This window comes from Stegostoma tigrinum, chromosome 37 (assembly GCF_030684315.1).
Source record: "Stegostoma tigrinum isolate sSteTig4 chromosome 37, sSteTig4.hap1, whole genome shotgun sequence".
Lineage (NCBI taxonomy): Eukaryota > Metazoa > Chordata > Chondrichthyes > Orectolobiformes > Stegostomatidae > Stegostoma > Stegostoma tigrinum.
In genome coordinates, this window is record NC_081390.1 from 11,461,913 (window position 1) to 11,482,925 (window position 21,013).

General features: G+C 42.5%; 2 protein-coding genes across 11 annotated transcripts in view; one reads left to right on the forward strand and one right to left on the reverse strand.

Annotated features, from left to right (window-relative positions):
• The window catches only part of rassf4a (Ras association domain family member 4a), a 199,285-nt gene that overhangs the window by 25,370 nt on the left and 152,902 nt on the right, over positions 1-21,013 (forward strand). The gene's annotated exons all lie outside the window — the stretch shown is intronic.
• On the reverse strand, positions 1,453-20,377 carry LOC125467492 (C-X-C motif chemokine 3-like). 2 transcript variants are annotated; one of them, XM_048563405.2, is made up of 5 exons: positions 20,225-20,377; positions 18,594-18,684; positions 18,323-18,446; positions 9,360-9,449; positions 1,453-2,281 (listed from the first exon to the last, which is right to left on the reverse strand). In XM_048563405.2, exons 1-5 carry the CDS (start codon positions 20,360-20,362, stop codon positions 2,191-2,193), a joined length of 534 nt encoding a protein of 177 aa, XP_048419362.1. In that variant the 5' UTR covers positions 20,363-20,377; the 3' UTR covers positions 1,453-2,190. The 2 variants fall into 2 exon arrangements, with proteins under 2 accessions (XP_048419362.1, XP_048419363.1); XM_048563406.2 differs by lacking the exon at positions 18,594-18,684 and having other exon boundaries at positions 20,225-20,365.

Below are 21,013 nucleotides of genomic sequence, written 5' to 3' on the forward strand. Positions count from 1 at the left end.
AAAAATGAGTTGATGGAATTTAATCTAGATAAATGTGACATGCTACATTTTGGAAAGGTAAGTTGGGGCAGTACTTGTACACTTAATAGTAGGGCACTGGGGAGTGCTGCAAAGCAAAGAGACCTTGGGGGTACAGCTTTATAGTTTCTTGAAAGTGGAGTCTCAGGCAGACAGGCCCGTAAATAAAGTGTTGGGTATGCTTCCCTTTATTAGTCAGGGCATTGAGTAAAGGAGTTGCAAAGTCATGTTGCAGCTGTACAGGACATTCGTTAGGACACTTTTGGAATATTGCATTCAATTGTGGTTTCCCTGCTATAGCAAAGACGTTGTGAAACTTGAAAGGGTTCAGAAAAGATTTATGAGGATTTGCTGAGTTTGCAGGATTTGAGCCATTGGGAGAGGCCGAATAGGCTGGGGCTATTTTCCCTGGAGTGCCAGAGGCTGGGTGGTGACCTAGTAGAGGTTTATAAAATCATGAGGGGTTTTTCTCCCCCAGGGTGGAGGAGTCCAAAACTAGAGGGCATAGGTTTAAAGTGAGAGGGGAAACATATAAAAGCGACCTAAGGGCCAACTTTTTCATGCACACAGTCGTACATGTATAGAATGAGCTATTGGAGGAAATGGTGGAGGCTGGTACAATTACAACATTTAAAAGGCATCTGGATGGATATATGAAGAGGAAGGGGTTAGAGAGATATAGGCCAAATGCTGACAACTGGGATCAGATTAATTTTAGGATATCTGGTATCCCCCAAAGAGTTTGTTTCTGTGCTGTACATTTCTCTGACTCTGTGAGTTGAAAAGTCTGCAAGGTCAGAATCAGAGGCAAGTGGCAGAATGGATAGCGAGCTGGCAGCATGAGCAATAGTAAAGGCAATTAATTTGGAATGGTGGGAAATGGGATTCCACAATGACCATTGTTGAGACCACTGCTTACTCTTGATATTAACTTCTGATTTTGTTTCTGAGCTTACTACCAAAACGAATTTTTGAGGTGAGCAATATAGAAAACTGGATAAGTACTGGTGAGAATGAAATTGAACGTTTTGCCAAGAATTAGTTGTGGAAGGTTGGGAAGGTTTCAAGTGGAGCTCGAGTATCTGCATAATCTGGTTGGGCTGAACAGGCTCCTCTAATTTCTGTGCTGCACATTTTATGCGGATAGAAATTTTGTCAGTGCTGGAAAGATTAAAGCAAACACACAACCCATTTGGCAGTCTGTGCCATGCCCAGTGCATTATGAACTACTATTTAAATTTAAAGTGCAATCAACAACCTGCGTTATTACAATACGAATGCAGTTATGTATATCTTCTGAGTACTGGGTTCTTTCTGTAAATTCTGGACACAGTGACATTGAAGTTTGTTTTTCTTCTGGAGGAGGGATTGAAAATTTGGAACATAGAAAACGTAAACTAAACCTCAAGAGTAAATTAAGACAAATGCACTTCCTTCAATATCTTTTTGTTTTATTTAACTATTTACTTTTTAAAATACAGAAACATTATCAATCATCTTTGTATAAAAAAATTGAAATACGTAACGAAATCCTAAGCCATTGAAGAAACTTAGTTGGCTCCTTGAAAAAAAGTCCCACCATGAACCTTGAACGGTTTGTATTCTTCTCTGTCCTTTGCCAGATTTACCCATGATTTTCTGGCTGGCTGTTTCCTCACAGGTAGAAATATTTGGAGAGAAACTGTGAACATGTCTGACTACTGGGTGACTAGGAGTAGTGGTGGAAATAAGTCAGCAACAACCTGAAATGTGCCTGAAGTAAGTTTATCGTTATCTAACTTGACCTGTGTAATCTCAATACTACATAGAAAATACATAATGTCCACTTTACAACTAGTTTGTCTCTAGGATCTATGATCTAAAATATACTAGTTTGAAATGACATTAGTTTAATGTTCAGTGTGTTTAATTGACCATATATACAGTTCTGTACCTCTGATTACTGTAGAGGACAATAGCTTCTATTCCAGTTACAACAAAGCACATAACATCTATGGAAAAAAGAAAAACTGAAGAGCAAGAAATAAAAGAAGTCTTCAAGAACTGTACTTCACAATTCAGGATTAAAACAGGCCGTAATGCTGCAATCCATCACCTTTCTCCAACTTCCTGCAACTCTGTACATGCTAGAAGTGTTGCAGACGAAGACAGCAGCATTAAAGTTGTTGGTGTTTAGACGTTTTTACGTCCTTTCTTCTTCTTTGAATCCTTCCTTGCTTTTCTTTTAAAACAGTCTTTCCTTTTGTTTGGATTTTTCTGAGTACTGTAACAAAGCAAAACACTGACTGGTAAATTGTACATTCCACAGTTCGTGCTTGCATTCAGTGAAGCTTCTGAAGTATCTTGAGAATCGTGAAAATTGTAAGTTTCAAGGACGTAACACAAAGTAGAATTTTACGTTGTTGGCCTTCAGATTGTTGCTTTAGAACCAGACCATTTAGCACTTCCTTCTTCCAAATTCCATTTTATTCCCCTGCCAGTGTAGAGTGGGAGAGATGAACTCATCAAAGCTTCTCTGCAAATATTTGCCATTGAGGTTAATCCTCAAATATGTGCTGGATTAGCTAAAATGTTTCCGGATTGTGATGGAGGAAAACTCATTCAGTATGGTTTCTGCTTCATGGTATCTGGAAGCAGGGCAGTCTGGGTTTGGACGAGGATAGGATTGATGTGGAGTTGCCAGCTTTGGATTGAGGTGGACAAAGACAGAAATTGCGCAACACCAGGTCGTAGTCCAACAGGTTTATTTGAAATCCCAAGCTTTCGGGTTTGTCAGTGATGAAGGAGCAGTGCTACGAAGGCTTGGGATTTCAAATAAACCTGTTGGTCTATGACCTGGTGTCATGCAACTTGTGGTTTTGAAGATAGGATTCGCAGAGACTTGCCTGTTGAGTAAGATGTTTGTGCTCATTTTCTGATGATCACATGGGATTGGTGGCAATGCAACGATGACTGTTGGCCCTGGTGCAGTCCACACTGATTCAACTCTTTCAGAGAAGAATTCCAGAGAAGTTAGAAACCCAAATAGGTGAATCACAGGCTTCAGCAGCTGCAAACAGCATGTTATTTCCATAATATCATCTTTTACTGCAGAGTTGAATGGTCTTGTTACTTTGCTTTGTATGCAAAGACTTTGCATCTCTATGAATTTTTCAAAAGAATGGAAACTCGACCTTAGAAGCATGGATCAGGAAGTTACACATTCCCCAAGATTTCCTGTCCATTAAACATAAGATTGAGGGGATTACAGTCATGACATTCATTACCAGCACTTCGAATAAATCTGTTTTGGAAATCTTGCAAACTTGATGTGAAATTTTACAATCTATTTCTCTCACCACAATTAATAACTGATCTGCATTTTCTGCGTCTTTCTTTTTGTTCTCTCGTCTTTGCAATGTGATTTCTCTGTGGGATTTTTTCCCTCCACAGTGTGGCACTGTTCATCAGCGTTCAGTTAGCATCATCCATCCTCAAAGGTTTGCTTCCACTTACTTTTCAGTAAGGGCTCTAAAGAATTTTTTACAGCCTGGTCTGTCTGCGTGCCTTTTATTTTCACTGCAAACAGACGATAGACAATAGACAGTAGGTGCAGGAGTAGGCCATTCGGCCCTTCGAGCCAGCACCACCATTCATTATGATCATGACTGATCATCCACAATCAGTATCCTGTTCCTGCCTTATCCCCATAACCCTTGATTCCACTATCTTTAAGAGCTCTATCTAGCTCTTTCTTGAAACTATCCAGAGACTTGGCCTCCACTGCCTTCTGGGGCAGAGCATTCCATATATCCACCACTCTCTGGGTGAAGAAGTTTCTCCTCAACTCTGATCTAAATGGCCTACCCCTTATTTTTAAACTATGTCCTCTGGCTCTGGACTCCCCCATCAACGGAAACATACTTCCTGCCTCCAGATTGTCCAATCCCTTAATAATCTTATACGTCTCAATCAGATCCCCCTTCATCCTTCTAAACTCAAGTGTATACAAGTCCGGTCACTCCAATGTTTCAACATATGATAGTCCCGCCATTCCAGGAATTGACCTCGTGAACCTACGCTGCACTCCCTCAATAGCCAGAATGTCCTTCCTCAAATTGGGAGACCAAAACTGCACACAATACTCCAGGTGCGGTCTCTTTTTGCAGCAGAGAGCGGAGGGAGCCGGGCGGAAGTGAGGTCGCAGCACAGAGGCAGTCGGGAAGGTGAGTGCTATTTAAGCTTATGCTATTAATTTGGGTTGTCTCATTTTAGGTTGCGCTGTTGCAACTTATTCCAGTTTCAGGAATAGAACTGAATTGCCTTGTCAGGGTTGAAGTTGGACATAAGAACCAAAAGAACTGTGGATGCTGTAAATCAGGAGCAAAAACAAAGTTGCTGGAAAAGCTCAGCAGGTCTGGCAGCATCTGTGGAGGAGAAAACAGTTAATGTTTCGTGTCCAGTGACCCTTCCTCAGAAGTCGCACATGCTAGCTTTGCATCCAAGTGACCAACTGGCTCAATTGGCTGACATTTATGTCAAATTAAAGTTACAATATAGTTATAGTACCCCACATTTAACTCAAGTGTTTTGAGTTATGCATCACACAATTTAAGATCCTGAAACAGCCATATGTTGGACAAAGGGAAAACAAAGCAAGCCGTTATATGCAATAATAGATAATATGGTGTGAAGCTGGATGAACACAGCAGGCCAAGCAGCATCAAAGGAGCAGGAAAATTGAGGGAAAACTGAAGAAGGGTCCCAACCCGAAACATCAACTTCCCTGCTCCTCTGATGCAGCTTGGCCTGCTGTGTTCATTCAGCTTCACACCGTGTTATCTCAGATTCTCCAGCATCAGCAGCTCCTACTATCTCACACCATAATGTGCAGATGTGTAGACACCTGTCTACGGGTAACCCGCTGATCACTCCCTTTGTGATTCTTTCCTTTTCTCCCCAGAGCTGTTTTAATGTTTCCCTGTGATCTGTTAGCATGTAATTCTGTTAATAGGATGCTGAATACCTAGCAGTTGAACGAATTAATCGATTAGATTCAAATGTGTCAGGGTCTCTGGTGGTGCAGTGATAGTGACCCTACCTCTGAGCCAGCAGGCCTGGGATCCTTAAGAAGACCATAAGAAGTAGGCCATGTGGCTCCCCAGGGCTTCTCTACCATGCAGTCGGTCATAGCTATCTCAGCCATAAATATACACAAGGCCTCTGCCCCCACAGATCTCTGCGATAGGGAACTCCAAATTCTTACCGTCCGAAACAAGAAATTCCTTCTCATCTCAGTCTTAAATTAGCGTCCTAGTGCCCTCTGGTCCTAGACTGTTCCATGAAGGGAACCATCCTCACAGCATTTACCCTGTCACATCCCTTTAAGAATGCTATACGAGACTTGACAGGGTAAATACTAAGAGGATATTTCCCTATGTTTCAACCATTCTACAAGTGTGTAACAACATCTCTGAACAGGTTGATTAAAAAGAAGGGTCTCTGTGTCATGTAGAAGGTTAAAGTGTGACTTAACTGGTGTTATAATCGCTGCCATGACAATGTGGTAGTCTCCCTACCTTTGGGCCAGAAGGATGTGTTCAAGTCCCACTTCCTGCAGAGATGTGTCACAACATGATCTGATCAGGTTGATAAGAGAATTTCTATGAAGCCAACAGATGGCTGGGATTCAAGGCATGTGGTTAGTTAAAGTAAAGTTCTAAATGGAAAATATATGCCTGGTCCTCTTCTGCAAGCATTTAACTTCTAATGAAGAGCGTGATCTCCCAGCCTCCCATCTTCCCAGCTGTCAGGCATGGAAACGCAGTAGATAATTCTGCCACTTAATTTGGCAGGGCCTCTGCTTGCTGGTATTTCTGTGCTTCCTAGGCACAGACTGCCTGCCCATCATTCTTGTAACTACCCAGATTGTAGCCTCTGACCCTTTTGAAATCGCAATGAACTGGAATTTCAAAGTTTGTGTTTTTTTGGTTTAAAAGTTGCAGTTTGAACAAAGCACAGTCAAATTTCCCTGTGGGACGGCCTGTTAATGAGCCGTAATCTTAAGTCTGCAGAATGGCTTATTTTGTCCAAGTCTCCTGAGTTAACTGGTGCCTGTTGTGATACAACAGCCAAACTTTACACAAATGATTTCTCGAATTTGGGCTGCACCGATGCTGATCATTTGTCAAATTGTAGGATTGTTGCAAACTGATTCTGCTATAAAGTGGATTGAAATACCCCTCTCCAGGGGCTCTCGGTTTTTCTCGTTCTGGTGTTTGTTTAGACCACCAAAGTGCTCTGGGCTGAAAGACAAACAGAAATTGCTGGGGAAACTCAGCAGGCCTGGCAGCGTTGTGGGGAGAAAGCAGAGTCAAAACTTTGAATCCAGTAACTCTTCATCAGACCTCCAGGCTGCATTTGTAGTGTAAAAGTGCCTTTAAAAGTTTAGTTGCCATTGTTAACGCATACAAATGTCAGCTGAGGGCTGTTCTCTTTGGGCTGTAACATTCTGGGCAACTCTCAACCATAGCCACAAAGCATGACAGACAGATACTTGATTCACAAATGGAAAATTTAGAACAGTCTCCAGTGCACAACTGAGGTCACCCAGGACAGATCATGGAATGCGTAAGGACTCAGCAGGCTGACTCACAAGTGAACGATGCATAACAGTGATGCACTCCATTAGCTGGGTTAACCAATGTTGTATTTTAAGCTAGCTTTGCATCACCAACAGCATGTCCTATTCTGGTTTGAGTAGTTCCACTAATCTTTCCTTTTTTTATTCTTAGCCTAAGGCTTATCTAATTATCAGTGGTAGGGGATAGACCATTGGGGAATCTAAACAGAACAGACACTTGTTCTTATATAAGCTATTTATTTTGTTGCATGATAGTAATAGGTACGGTTTACAGCTTGCTAGGCGTAATCACTGGGACTGACAGGAGCTGAATAGAATACCTGTCCTCTTGTGAACCCATGCAGCTAGAACCTGTGTCCACCCAAAGACAATGGGACATCATCAGATTGGGTGGAGTTCAATACAACGTGGACATTAACTCCTTCAGAAGTATTACTGTACCTTATATAATAGCTGGCTAAATGTAATGTTTGAGTTTTTCTTCTACATCTAGATTAACTGTATAGAAAGTGCTGTTGTCATTGCTTTCCTTGTACATTAGAATTGGTCATGGTGCTGAAATGTCACTGGCATCTGTCTTGAGCGCATGAAGGAATAAAGTGTTACAGCAGTCCCTAAGGAAGGAAGATTTTTAAAACCGATATCTGCAAGTGTGCCTAGTCTAATGAATATCATACTTTTAGAACATAGATCACAAAATCTGCAACAAAAACTGAAATTGCTGGAAAAGCTCTGCAGATCTGGCAGCGTCTGTGAAATCAGAGTTAGTGTTTTGTGTCCAGTGACCCTTGAGTCTGATTTCTCTTCACAGATGCAGCCGGATCTGCTGAGCTTCTGTGGAGAGAAATCAGACCCAAGGATCACTGGACACGAAATGTTAACCCTGATTTCACAGATGCTGCCAGACCTGCTGAACCTTTCCACAAACTTCTGTTTTTGTCACAGATTTACAGCATCCACAGTTCTTTCAGTTTTTATCACACAATCTGCTTTCAGATCATGTAAGTGATTTTACAAGATTTTGCATGATGATTGAACTGCAGAGAGAATTTCTTTTTCTGTAAATAAGAATGAAGCTTGTCAAGTGTGTTCATTGTGGAGAAAAAGAATGTTGCACTGATCAAAAATTTAGCCATTTAACCTCGTCACATTTAACTGCATTCTTCTGGTAAGCATCAGCATTAATCTGTTATCCACTGCACCCTTTTCCCTCCCATGTCAGGAATTCAGCCGTTTTGGTTCATGTTGAATATAGTGTTGATCTGCATTCATGCCATAAACCGTGCTTCTTTCCCAAACCAATGCTGACTGTAAAGTACATAATCAAGCAACCAAATCAAAAGTTTCATGTTTGTTTATAACATGAAGTCACCTGCACACAATGTTTGTTGTGCCTCATCTTATCCATCAGTTCATGCGTGAATATGCACAATCAGAAAGTAAAGTCCCTTTAGTAGGCTCAGAAATAGTTTATTAACCTTGTCAGCATGTTTTTTGTTACTCAAAGGAACATGCACAAAATCCCCAACAATCATTGACGTGAATTGAGATGAATGCTACTGAAATAAAATGCCTGAAAATGAGGTGATTTTCACAAATTTTAGACATTCAACTTGGCATTTCATTCAAAGTAATTCATACTGTTATACAGTTATTTCAGTCACAGTGTTCAATGTGTCAGGTTCACACCTGCTTTTTATGCAATACCAATTTTTGGTTAGCAGTGTGAGAGAGACATTTTTAAATGTTGTGGTCATGTCGCCTATCAGAATCTAATAGAGGTTGTAAGTGATGATAATCTCATCCTACTCCAAGCTGGAATCATTCCAGAGTGAGGTTTAACCTGCAGGGTACCTGACCAACACGCCATTTCATACATTGCTAGTTACTCTCAAATTTCCTTAACTGAATTGCTTTCTTGTTATCTTTGTGTACACAATGTTCTGAAAGGTGTCCTCAAGATGACCCAATGTACAACAGTTCTGTCAATGACTGCCCTTTTAGCATGGCTGTTCCCAGGCAGCTGTTTCTCAAGCAGACTAAAACCATTGTGCAATGGTTCATATATAGCAAGTTCTCTAATATAAAAATTCCCGCTCGGTAGATAGTGCTGTTTTTTTTAGACAGCTGGATTTGGGGTAGTGTACTGTTGTAGTCCTACAAGACCTGTAATCCAGTGACAGTATTAAATCCCACTAAGGTGATAGTGGATTGAATTCAATGTATCTGGCACTGGTAAAATGATGATGAAAACTGCTCACTAGTAACTCCCCATTTTACACATCTTGATCTGATCACCAACTCAACCTTCTGTGTTGAACATATGTTTTTGTAAGCTAGCCCCATTAATTGAACCCCTGGATCTCTCAAAGGAAAGGGAGTTTCTCAGGTGTGTTTTACCTTTGTTCAGGTTTTGGCTTGAGCTTAAGTTGCATTGTCCAATTTTAGAACTGTTGTACCACATAAGTAGCTCACAGCTAAATCATAGATAACAAGGTGTAGAGCTGGGTGAACACAGCAGGCTAAGCAGCATCATAGGAGCAGGAGAGCTGACGTTTCGGGCCTAGACCCTTCTTCATAGAATGCTTTTTATTTGAAATAGAATGGCCAGACCATTGGAAGCGGACGTTTAATTGAGCTCCAATTGTTGTGGAGTTGAATTGAGTGAAAGTCTCAATGCCTTGAAGTGTTGAGCCAAACCTGAATGTTTTATACTGACCTTTCCCAGCACTTCTGAAGCCTTTTGCCCTGCCTTGATTCTGGATTAAGGCAAACCTCTCTTTCTTCATGTCCCTGCTGCACCATTAATCTGAGGATGAAGAGAACAGTTGTCATTTAATGTTTGTGTGCAATCACATGCATCCAGCAAAGACAATGGACTGTTATAACTGTGTTGCTGACACTATCTGAAAGTCAGTATTCATGTAATTGCATAGATTTTGTAAGGCAGAATCTTTTTAACTTTAACCAGACCATATTAAGCTAACATTTCATTCAAAGCAATTCTCCAATTCTTTGGCATCTATCAGTAAAATCCTCCAGTCCTTTCTCCTATGTGCTGTCCGACTTATTTGCAGAGTATTTGGCCTGAATGGTCCATGTGGTAGTGATTTAGAGATTCCCACCAATCACTGGGTAAAGAAGTGCATTCTGAATTATCTTTTATTGATAATCTCTAATTTGTTTTTCTGATCAAATGGAAACACTCTACCACCTAAAGTTTGAACCACTTGATGCTTAAGTGTTTTCATCGTTGATGCATTTAACTGAGAAAGATATGCTGGTCGATTGATGTCAGGAGCATTTTGTTAGGAGAGCAAAAATTATAGATTTGTAGCTACTCAATCCTTTAGGTGTTTTGAGTATATGATGTAAACCAGTTAGCCAAAAGCTGTGGTGTTTAACAAAGGTGAAAATATGCGTTGTTGAAACATTAATCCAAATGATCTGTAATAAAATGGTAAAAAAGTTTAAGGAGAGGAAATGAATGATTTCTCTTTGAGCTTCAGTATAAAACTTTATTGTTTATATTCACTTGTGGGACGTGGACAACGCTGGCTGTCTGCATTTATTGCTGATCCCTAGCTGCCATTGAGAAGGTGGTTGTGAGATGCGTTCTTGAACTGCTGCAGTCTGTGTACTGCAGTTATATCTGCAATGCCGCTGGGGAAGAAAGTCCAGGATTCTGACCCAGTGACCCTGAAGGAACAACAGTACATTTCCAAGTCAGGATGGTGATCGGCTCGGAGGGGAACTTGCAAATGGTCGTGTTCCCGTGTATTTGCTGCTCTTGTCTATCTAGGTAGAAGTGGTTGTGGGTTGGAAGGATATTTGGTGAATTTCTGCAATGAACCTTGTAGATACTACACACTGGTGCTACTGAATGTCAGTGGTGAAGGGAGTGGATGTCGTTGTTGTAAAGTGAGTGAGCTGCTTTGTCCTGGATGATGTCAAGCAAATTGAGTTTGTGGGAGCTGTACCTATCCACTTCAACAGAGAGTATTCCATCCTGACTTGTGTCTTGTAGATTGTGGTCGTTCAGGGGTAAGCTACTCACTGCAGTATTCCTAGCCCCTCACCTGCTGTTGAACCCTCTGTATTTATGTGGTGAGTCAAGTTGAGTTTCTGGTCAGTGGTGATTCCCCAGGATGGTGGTAGTGGGGATTCAGTGATGGTAACACTGTTGAATGTCAAGGGCAGTGTTTAGGTTGTCTCTTATCGGTGACGATCATAGCCTGGCATTTGTACAGCATTTGTCCCTTTTCAGCCTGAGTCTGGATATTGTCCAGATCTTGTTGTATTTGAACAATCACTGCTCCAGTATCTGAAGAGTCACAAATGGTGCTGAGCATTGTGCAAACATCAGCAAACATCCTCACCTCTGATCTTATGCGGGAAGGTCATTAATGAAGCAGCTGAAATGGTTGAGCCTAAGACACTACTCCTGAGGAACTCCTGCAGAGATACCCTGGACTGAGATGGAGCAGCAACAATCACCACCATCTTTCCAGGTATAAATCCAACCAGCGGAGCGTTCGCCCTCAGTATCCATTAATTTCAGTTTTGCTGGTGCCCCTTGATACTACACTCAGCCGAGTGCTGTATTGATTGCTCTATTGATGACATTTCCCATCACTTTACTGATGATTGTGAGTGGAGTAATTGGCACAGTTGGATTTGCCCTGCCTTCTGTGTATAGGACGTATCTGGGCAATTTTGCACATTGGTGGACAAATGCAAGGTTGTGGGATTTCCTAGCTCTGCCTATCACCTGATGCTTATGCTGTTTGGCATACAAATAGTGCTGTTTTGTAGCATCACCAGGTTGACACCTTATTTGTAGGTGCGTCTGGCGCTGCTCCTAGCATGTCCTCCTACATTCTCCATTGAACCAGGGTTGATTCCTGGCTTGATGGTAATGGTTGAGTGGGGGATATGCCAGGTCATGAGGTTGCAGATTGTGGTTGAGTACAATTCTGCTGCTGTTGATGGCCGACAGTGCCTCATTGATGCCCAGTCTTGAGTTGCTAGATCTGTTTGAAATCTGTCCCATTTAGCATGGTGATAGGGCCACTCAGCATGACGGAGGGTAATCATCATGTGAAGGCAGGACTTTGTCTCCACAAGGACTGTGTGGTGATCACTCAGCCCGATGCTGTCATGGACAGATCTGTCTGCAGCCCGTGACGGGTAAGGATGAGGTCAGGTATGTTTACGGTCTTGTTGGTTCCCTCACCACCTGCTGCAAACCCAAGTCCAGCAGCCATGTCCTTTAGGACCCAACGAGCTCGATCAGTAATGGTGCTGTCAAGGCTGCCTGTGGTAAATATTGAAATTCCACATGCAGATTGCACCCAGCTCTTCCCATTCCTTTCTCCAAGTGGTACTCAACATGGAAGAGTGCTGACTCATCAGCTGAGGAAAGATGATACGTGATAACTTGGCAGAAAGTTATTGTGCCTGTATTTGATCTGATGCCATGTGAATTTATGGAGTCCACATCCAATTTTGAGAAGTCCCACTGTAACTCTCACCTGACTGAAGGAATGCCACTCCTGCCAGATATTTTTTATTGAATTCATATTCCCCTATCTGTTGTGGTGGTATTCAAACCCGGGTCACCAGCTGATTTCTGGATTACTAGTTTAGCTATAGTACCGCAAGGCCATCACCCCCCCTTTTAAATTCTACCAGCTGCCATGGTAGGATTTGAACTCCATTCCCAGGGAAATCGCCTCATTCTCTGGATTACCAGTTCAGTGTCACCACCACTGCACCATCAGAGAGATATCGTTGTTACTAGCAAACTGATAAGACTCGAAATATGTGTGTACTTGTGTAGTGGGTGTGAAAACGTCTATGGATGAGTTGGAGACTTTTACAGAATTTATTTTTCACAATATGCCAAAGAAACCATCTTTGAATTCAAAATTGTATCAGTGATAATGGGAACTGCAGATGCTGGAGAATCCAAGATAATAACATGTGAGGCTGGATGAACACAGCAGGCCCAGCAGCATCTCAGGAGCACAAAAGCTGACGTTTCAGGCCTAGACCCTTCATCAGAGAGGGGGATGGGGTGAGGGTTCTGGAATAAATAGGGAGAGAGGGGGAGGCGGACCGAAGATGAAGAGAAAAGAAGATAGGTGGAGAGGAGAGTATAGGTGGGGAGGTAGGGAGGGGATAGGTCAGTCCAGGGAAGACGGACAGGTCAAGGAGGTGGGATGAGATTAGTAGGTAGGAGATGGAGGTGCAGCTTGGGGTGGGAGGAAGGGATGGGTGAGAGGAAGAACAGGTTAGGGAGGCAGAGACAGGTTGGACTGGTTTTGGGATGCAGTGGGTGGAGGGGAAGAGCTGGGCTGGTTGTGTGGTGCAGTGGGGGGAGGGGACGAACTGGGCTGGTTTTGGGATGCGGTGGGGGAAGGGGAGATATTGAAGCTGGTGAATTCCACATTGATACCATTGGGCTGCAGGGTTCCCAAGCGGAATATGAGTTGCTGTTCCTGCAACCTTCGGGTGGCATCATTGCGGCACTGCAGGAGGCCCATGATGGACATGTCATCTAAAGAATGGGAGGGGTAGTGGAAATGGTTTGCGACTGGGAGGTGCAGTTGTTTATTGCGAACCGAGCGGAGGTGTTCTGCAAAGCGGTCCCCAAGCCTCCGCTTGGTTTCCCCAATGTAGAGGAAGCCGCACCGGGTACAGTGGATACAGTATACCACATTGGCAGATGTGCAGGTGAACCTCTGCTTAATGTGGAATGTCATCTTGGGGCCTGGGATAGGGGTGAGGGAGGAGGTGTGGGGGCAAGTGTAGCACTTCCTGCGGTTGCAGGGGAAGGTGCCGGGTATGGTGGGGTTGGAGGGCAGTGTGGAGCGAACAAGGGAGTCACGGAGAGAGTGGTCTCTCCGGAAAGCAGACAGGGGTGGGAACCCTGCAGCCCAATGGTATCAATGTGGACTTCACCAGCTTCAAAATCTCCCCTTCCCCCACCGCATCCCAAAACCAGCCCAGTTCGTCCCCTCCCCCCACTGCACCACACAACCAGCCCAGTTCTTCCCCTCCACCCACTGCATCCCAAAACCAGCCCAGTTCGTCCCCTCCCCCCACTGCACCACACAACCAACCCAGTTCTTCCCCTCCACCCACTGCATCCCAAAACCAGCCCAGTTCGTCCCCTCCCCCCACTGCACCACACAACCAGCCCAGCTCTTCCCCTCCACCCACTGCATCCCAAAACCAGCCCAGTTCGTCCCCTCCCCCCACTGCACCACACAACCAGCCCAGCTCTTCCCCTTCACCCACTGCATCCCAAAACCAGTCCAACCTGTCTCTGCCTCCCTAACCTGTTCTTCCTCTCACCCATCCCTTCCTCCCACCCCAAGCCGCACCTCCATCTCCTACCTACTAACCTCATCCCATCTCCTTGTCCTGTCTGTCTTCCCTGGACTGACCTATCCCCTCCCCACCTCCCTACCTACACTCTCCTCTCCACCTATCTTCTTTTCTCTCCATCTTCGGTCCGCCTCCCCCTCTCTCCCTATTTATTCCAGAACCCTCACCCCATCCCCCTCTCTGATGAAGGGTCTAGGCCCGAAACGTCAGCTTTTGTGCTCCTGAGATGCTGCTGGGCCTGCTGTGTTCATCCAGCCTCACATTTTATTATTTTGAATTCAAAATGTTCGGGCATAAATTGAGTTGAACATTAATAACCCCTGTTTTTAACAGAAGTGAGTTTACTGTTGGTTTCCATTTGAGGTCATTCATGAGTCCAATTCTTGCAACTGTAACCTCACATCTATTTTTTAATGATGTCAATGAGCTAATATTATGGTTACAGTGAACAAAATAACTTATTTAGCAAAATGCCAGTCATTAACTTTTTATGTCCATATTAATTACTGCATTTCATTTGCTCATTGAATATATTTCTATTGTCAGTATAGCAGGCTGCTTGGAGCAAAGTAAGGAATTATAACTCAAAGACAATAAACAAATCCTAATCATTGCATATACACACTTTGTGCACTTACTCATGACAGGAAAGAGGAAGGGACAGTTATTGTGTTGGTTAATGTGTGATATCGAGTCCAACCCGACACCAACTGAATAAGTTAAATTTTAACTACTGAGGTTGAGGACACCCCCGTAACCTTCTGCATAACTTTACCGCTAAAACATGTAATTACGACTCTGTTCCTTTGATTTTGACACCATGTGAATTTAACACTGAATGGCTGTTTTCACCATTGTTCGAGATAAGTTGGGAGCAGCCAGATCCAGTGTTCATAGAATACTGTCAGTGGACCAGGAGGAGATGCAGTGTTGGTGGGATACAGAATAAAACAATCCTAACATGGCCCTGGATTACTGGACTTCACCCAGCTTGACAAATGTGCATCTCCACTCCTTTCCACAAATATTGGGGTGTGATGTCTAGTTCGAAATGTTGTACACTCAAATCATGGCCACAGCTTCTCTATGCAGTCTGATCCTGGAATTGGTACATGCATGCACTGGCTTTCTCCACTTCCCACTGAATGACTTGGCTGTAAGGGTAACAGCTAAAATAGCAGCTGGCAAAGAGATGGGGAGGGCTGGGGACTGAATACTGAAGTCGCCTAAATCTCATCAGTAGTCTGTTAGGTAGTTAGGTCTTCTGTTTGGGCTGCAGAAAATGTCCCTTTCTCCTTGTTCTCTGAAAACATAGGCGCAGAGAGTATAAAAACCTGGCAGTCATCCAAAATCTTTATAATTGATTTGCTCAGCTGTAGCTACAGTATTGCGCTAAATGCTATTTCATAAAGGATGTGAAGGCTTTAGATTTACAGAGGCTTACTAGAATAGTTTCAAGGATTAGGAACGAGTCATTTAGAGAAACTGATCCTGCTGCATTCATCCAGCCCCACACTTTGTTATCTCTGATGAAACTCAAGTTGTCTTCACTGGAGTCAAGTTAGAAGCAGCCAAGAGTAGTTTTAAAATGCTGAAGGATTTTTGAGGAAGAAATCGAAGTTATTTCCAGCTGGGCTGAAGTGTTGATAAACAAAATGCATGGCTTTAAGATGATTAATCGAAGAACTAGAGACACCAGAAGGAAAAAAAATTGTCTTTTGCAACATGTTGTTAGAAATTGGAATGCATGGATGGTAGATGCGGATTCAGTAGTTACATTTGAAATGGAATTACATACTTAAAAGAGAAAATTTTGCGAAGACATAGGGTGTGGATGAGGAGACTGGGACTAACCAGGTTGCCCTCTGAAAGAGCGGGGGCAGGCCCATTGTTTTTTCTGCACAGTATCCCTTGTTATTTCTATTAGAAACTCTCACCCATTGTGAAACATGAAATATCGAGGATCATAAAGATATATTTTTGTTGATTTTTTTTAAAAGTTGAATGATCCCTTAGTTCACCAAGCTTATTATGTGTACTTTTGTTTAGTAAGCAGGGATTCGGTGCAAACCAAAAATTGTGCAACATTGGGGAAATTACTGATTTCAAATTGAGAGGGAGAGGGAGAAAATGTACATGGTTGGTTAGACATGCCAGTAACAGGTCCGGACAGGTAGTATGATTTAGTTCTAACAAATTCAGCCAGCGTTTCATACTTTGGAACTGCCGGTGATGCATATCATCCTGGCAGCCTCAGATAACTGACCTGTTTGAATGTGTGAAAACTATAACCCAGAGTTTGTTGGGCTTCTCCTGCTCTCTGACCAGCATAACAACTTATTTTACTAATGAGGTGTTAATTGAATTAAATACGTTTTAAAATTAACAAGCTTGCATTGGTTAGGTAGTTAGAATGACCCAAAGTCCTTCAGAGCTCTTATATGCCAAACCAAATGAATAACCTGCTGCAGACTCTGCAAATCTGAACTAAAACAGAACACTGGAAAAAATCAGCAGGTCCGGTAGTTCTTATGGAGAGAGAGCAATTAATGTTTCAAGTCTGAGATGACTTATTCAGAACGCTGAATGATCTATTTTGAATGAGTGATAGTTGTCATGAAAGGAAAGACAGAGCTTGCATTTGTATGTAGCACCGTTTGCAATCTCAGAACGTCCCTAAGCATTGCAGAGTTATTTTTGAAGTGCAGCTGCCGTTGTTATGTGGGGAACCATAAAATCAATAAGAATCCGGAGCAAGAGAAAGGAAGAGGACCCCAACAACCGACAGCAGCATCTGGAGGAGCTTTGGATGGGGAGAAGGAGGAACGGAACCAGCACATCCCCAGGCACATGACGTGGCGGTTGCAGTGTTGGCAGCGGTGGAGGCCCCGTAACCAAGACCCAGGAACCAGTTGCAGCGACCCGGGCTGATATCAAGCAGTGACTGAGGGAGCAACGGAGGAGCAATACAGGAGGGAAAGATGCACTCTATTGCAGTTAAATCTTTCATTATGTTTAGTGTTTCAAGATGGGACCAGAGTGTGGCAACACTCTGCATATAACACGCGATAAAACACTTTCACTGCACATACATGTGACAATAAATCTAAAACTAATCTAATCAAACCAATGGTTTCCATGTGTTTGAAGGAAGGCTCTTTCTTGAATAGTAACCTTGGTACAATAACCAACATCAAAGCAGCACTCGCAGCATTACTGAGCACTTCCTTGGTAATGTGCTGAATGAATAGCCGAAGTGATGTGCCCAAATTCATAACAAGGTCATGAACTTGCATGCCTTTCAGTCAGAGATAAGAGTGCTACTGCCAGGTCAAGCTGATGTTACTGAATAAGTGCAAGGTATACTTCTCATTCTCTATTTTTTTGTGGGCTTTGGGCATTGCAGACAAGACTGCATCCCTAATCCCCATTCAAATAAACACCTTTTTTTAAATTTTGCTATGTAATTTGTTACTATAATTTAGAAGCCCACCTTGTTCCTGCCTCCTTAATCTGCTCTTCCTCTCAATTATCCCCTCCTCCCACCTCAAGCCGCACTCCCATTTCCTACCTACTAACCTCATCCCGCCCCCTTGACCTGTCCGTCCTCCCTACCTCCCCACCTACACTCACCTCTACTGGCTCCATGCCCGCCTCTTTAACTTGCCTGTCTCCTCTCCACCCATCTTCTCCTCTATCCATCTTCGATCTTCCTTCCCCCTCTCTCCCATTTATTTCAGAACCCTCTCCCCCTCCCCCTTTTCTGTAGGGTCTTGGCCTGAAAGGTCAGCTTTTGTGCTCCAAAGATGTTGCTCGGCCTGCTGTGTTCATCCAGCTCCACACTTTGTTATCTCGGACCCTCAAGTTCAACTCGTTCATGCCGACCAAATATCCTAAATTAATCAAGTTGCGTTTGCCAGTCTGAACCCTTCCTATGCATATACCCATCCAGACACTTTTTAAATGTTCTAATTGTATCAGCCTCCACCACTGCCTCTGACAATGCATTCCATACACACACTAACCTCTCCCTGAATTTGAATGGACATTTTTGGTTTTTTGTTCGGGCTACAATTCCCACTCAGTCTCCAGCAAACCCTCCTTCCAGTTTCCACCTTTGGGTATCAAGTGAGGAAATGATCAGGCTCAACTATGATGGCCTTTGAGCAGCTGCAGTAAATCGATACTCCGGAAATCACCCGAGAAAGGGAGAAGAAAAGTAGCCTGCATGTTCTCGTTTTACATAATCATTGTTTGAAAACTAATGCTAAGACGTGCAGTACTTACATAATTTCAGTTCTGCTGCAGTGAGCTGTTCTTGGAAATATCTGAAAGCTCTTGATCGCTTTAGGATTCAGGCCATTCATTGAATGAATACACTGGCATCTCAGCGGTAATGTTGCTGCCTCAACTAGGTGAGACAAAAGAATTGAGAAGGAAAGAAAACTGGTCAGGATAGAATTTCAAAAATACTGTTCCCATCCAAAGTTAGAATGGCTTAATGCAATGAATGCAATTAATTTATCAATAACACACCCATTCAATTTTCAGTGCTCACCTTTGCACTTCAAGAAAAGTTGAAGTAGGAAGAGTGCTGTAATCTGAGCTGTAGCCCGAAGTCTAAGATTCATTGTGTTGCATGTATTTGGCTGATTGAAGAAAATAAGAACATAAATTCGAAAATGCCCTTAAGTAACACAGAAGTTGTAAGTAGATTAATAACAAAGGGAGTGACCCTGCTGTAAGTGTGTAAGAAACTATGGATGACCCGGTTGAGGTTGGGTTTGGTGAGCCTTCTACAAGGGAGGAGTGAGTAGGCAAGATGAAGGATAGAGGAAGGAGAGTTCTTTAGCTCACGGGCTTAATGGTTAAGTTTCACCACCCTTATCTGTCTGGTCCAAATGTGATTCCAGACCCACACCAATGTGATCAATTCCCAACTGCCCTTTGAGCAATTAGAGAGCGAGATAATAAATACTGGCTTATCAGTGACACTCACATCCCATGGATGAATTCTTTTAAATAAAAAGCGCCTGTTCAATTTGAAGGTTTTGGAGGAGCTGGGCCAGCCTAACCCAAACTAACAAGCAGGCAAGTGTGTCAGGCAAGCTTCTTGCTTGAGGTGAATAGGATGGCTTCCATTGACAAAAGTCTGACGTATACAGGACATGACAATACACAGTTAAATAAGTCCTACAGGATTTGTGGAGTTAAGGATCTTGTGAGAGAGGTGAAGCTATCTGAAAATTGGTGCAGTGTTTACCCTTGATGTTACTGAGGACCAGCAAATAGATAACCAAAAGGAATTATTATAGGTCAGGCACAAAGTGGATCATGAAAGTCAAGCAAATAAACCATTGGAGGATATCAATGTTGTAAAAGATTGAATGGAATGAATTGAAGTTGGACCCTGTAAAGCACTCTGCAGTGTTGCTCAACATTAAAACCGTCTGATAAAATGAAGTTGTAAATAGACAAGATTGTGAAATTATTCAGCAGAGTATTTGCAGAGTGAAGTGCTGACAACAATTCTAAACAGATATAAATTGGTGATTTTTGGATGCCATTAGGCTGGACGCATTAGTTGAGTGATTGTGAGGAAAACTGAGTGTGGGTTAAGTGGCAGCTGGTGGTTCCAGAGAAGGTAATGAACTTGAGGGAAAGGCAGAAGAGAAATTGTATAGGTAACCAAGTCAGGCTGAAGTTATGAAGGAATCAATAAGGTAGGACGCTTAAAACTGGGACTGCACTTCATCTCTAAATTGAAATTGAAGAAATCCTTCAGTTCATCATACAAGCCATATGGAATCATTTTTGAAAGATTGCTAATTCTAAGAAATCGTCAAGTCTTGCTACATATGGTTCTGATTAAATGTTATGAACAACTAATGTACTCTACATTCGCTTTTGCATAAATCAGCAGTGGTGCTGTTGCGTCTTCAAATAGCTCCGAATGAACAGTAAGTGATTGATTTGATTGTTATACAAAAAGAAAAATTGTAGCACTTTCTTATCACTAGGAGAATTGGCCAGTCAAAACAGAATATTGATTTGAAGAGGTAACATGAATGCTGTGCCTAAAATCTGAGCTTTGCCGAGAATACGTCCTGTCAAATGCAAAAACATATCACAACATTTGTCTGCTACTTGACAGTTACAGTTTTATGCATTAAAATAGTAAGGGCTAACCTTTCTGAAGAAATAAGATCGAGAACTGCACACCAGTGTCTCTGCTCTCCAGTCGCAAGAATGAGTTGGACAGCACAGAGCAAGTTTGACACGGAACTGTGTATTCTGTGGGATAGTTGAACATATTGGGTGGATCATCACGTGATTTCCTCAAAATCAGCTCATCTACAGCTTGGCATAGAGCCAGATTTCACTATAGACTCATAACTTAATCTATTCTGACAACAATCTGTAAACTTTCACTCCGCCTGCCTTCTCCAAAAGGTTGCAAAATTCCCCATTATGACTGTGGCATTGTCTGAGAACTGTAATTTTGAAAACTCCTCTGGGAACAGTACCCAGCTCCTTTCTGAATCTTGTGGAATTCCCCAATGCAATCCCAAAACAAGAGTTAAATGAACTTTTGACAGTTCAGCTGGTTGCTTCAGCCAAGATTTGGCAAGGTTCTGGAAGTGGTTATAAAACTCTACAATTCTCATACAAAGTAATAAATGTTTAAAATGGGAACGCTGCAAATACACAGTCATTTTGTAAGGAGAAGAAGAAGTAATATATTGAAAATAAATCTTCTGTCAAAACTTGCAGTAATGTTCCTAAGCAGAACACAAATAAAGACAGGAGGAAAAGTTAAGATTTTTATTCAATATCAGGAAAAGAAGGACAGTGGTAGATTTTTTTTAAAACAGGGAGGCAATGAAAAGACATTAGAATAACAAGAATCTGCAAACATGAATCCGTAAACAGGCATGTAAAGGATATGCAAGATTAACTTGCCAAAAGCTCCACAAT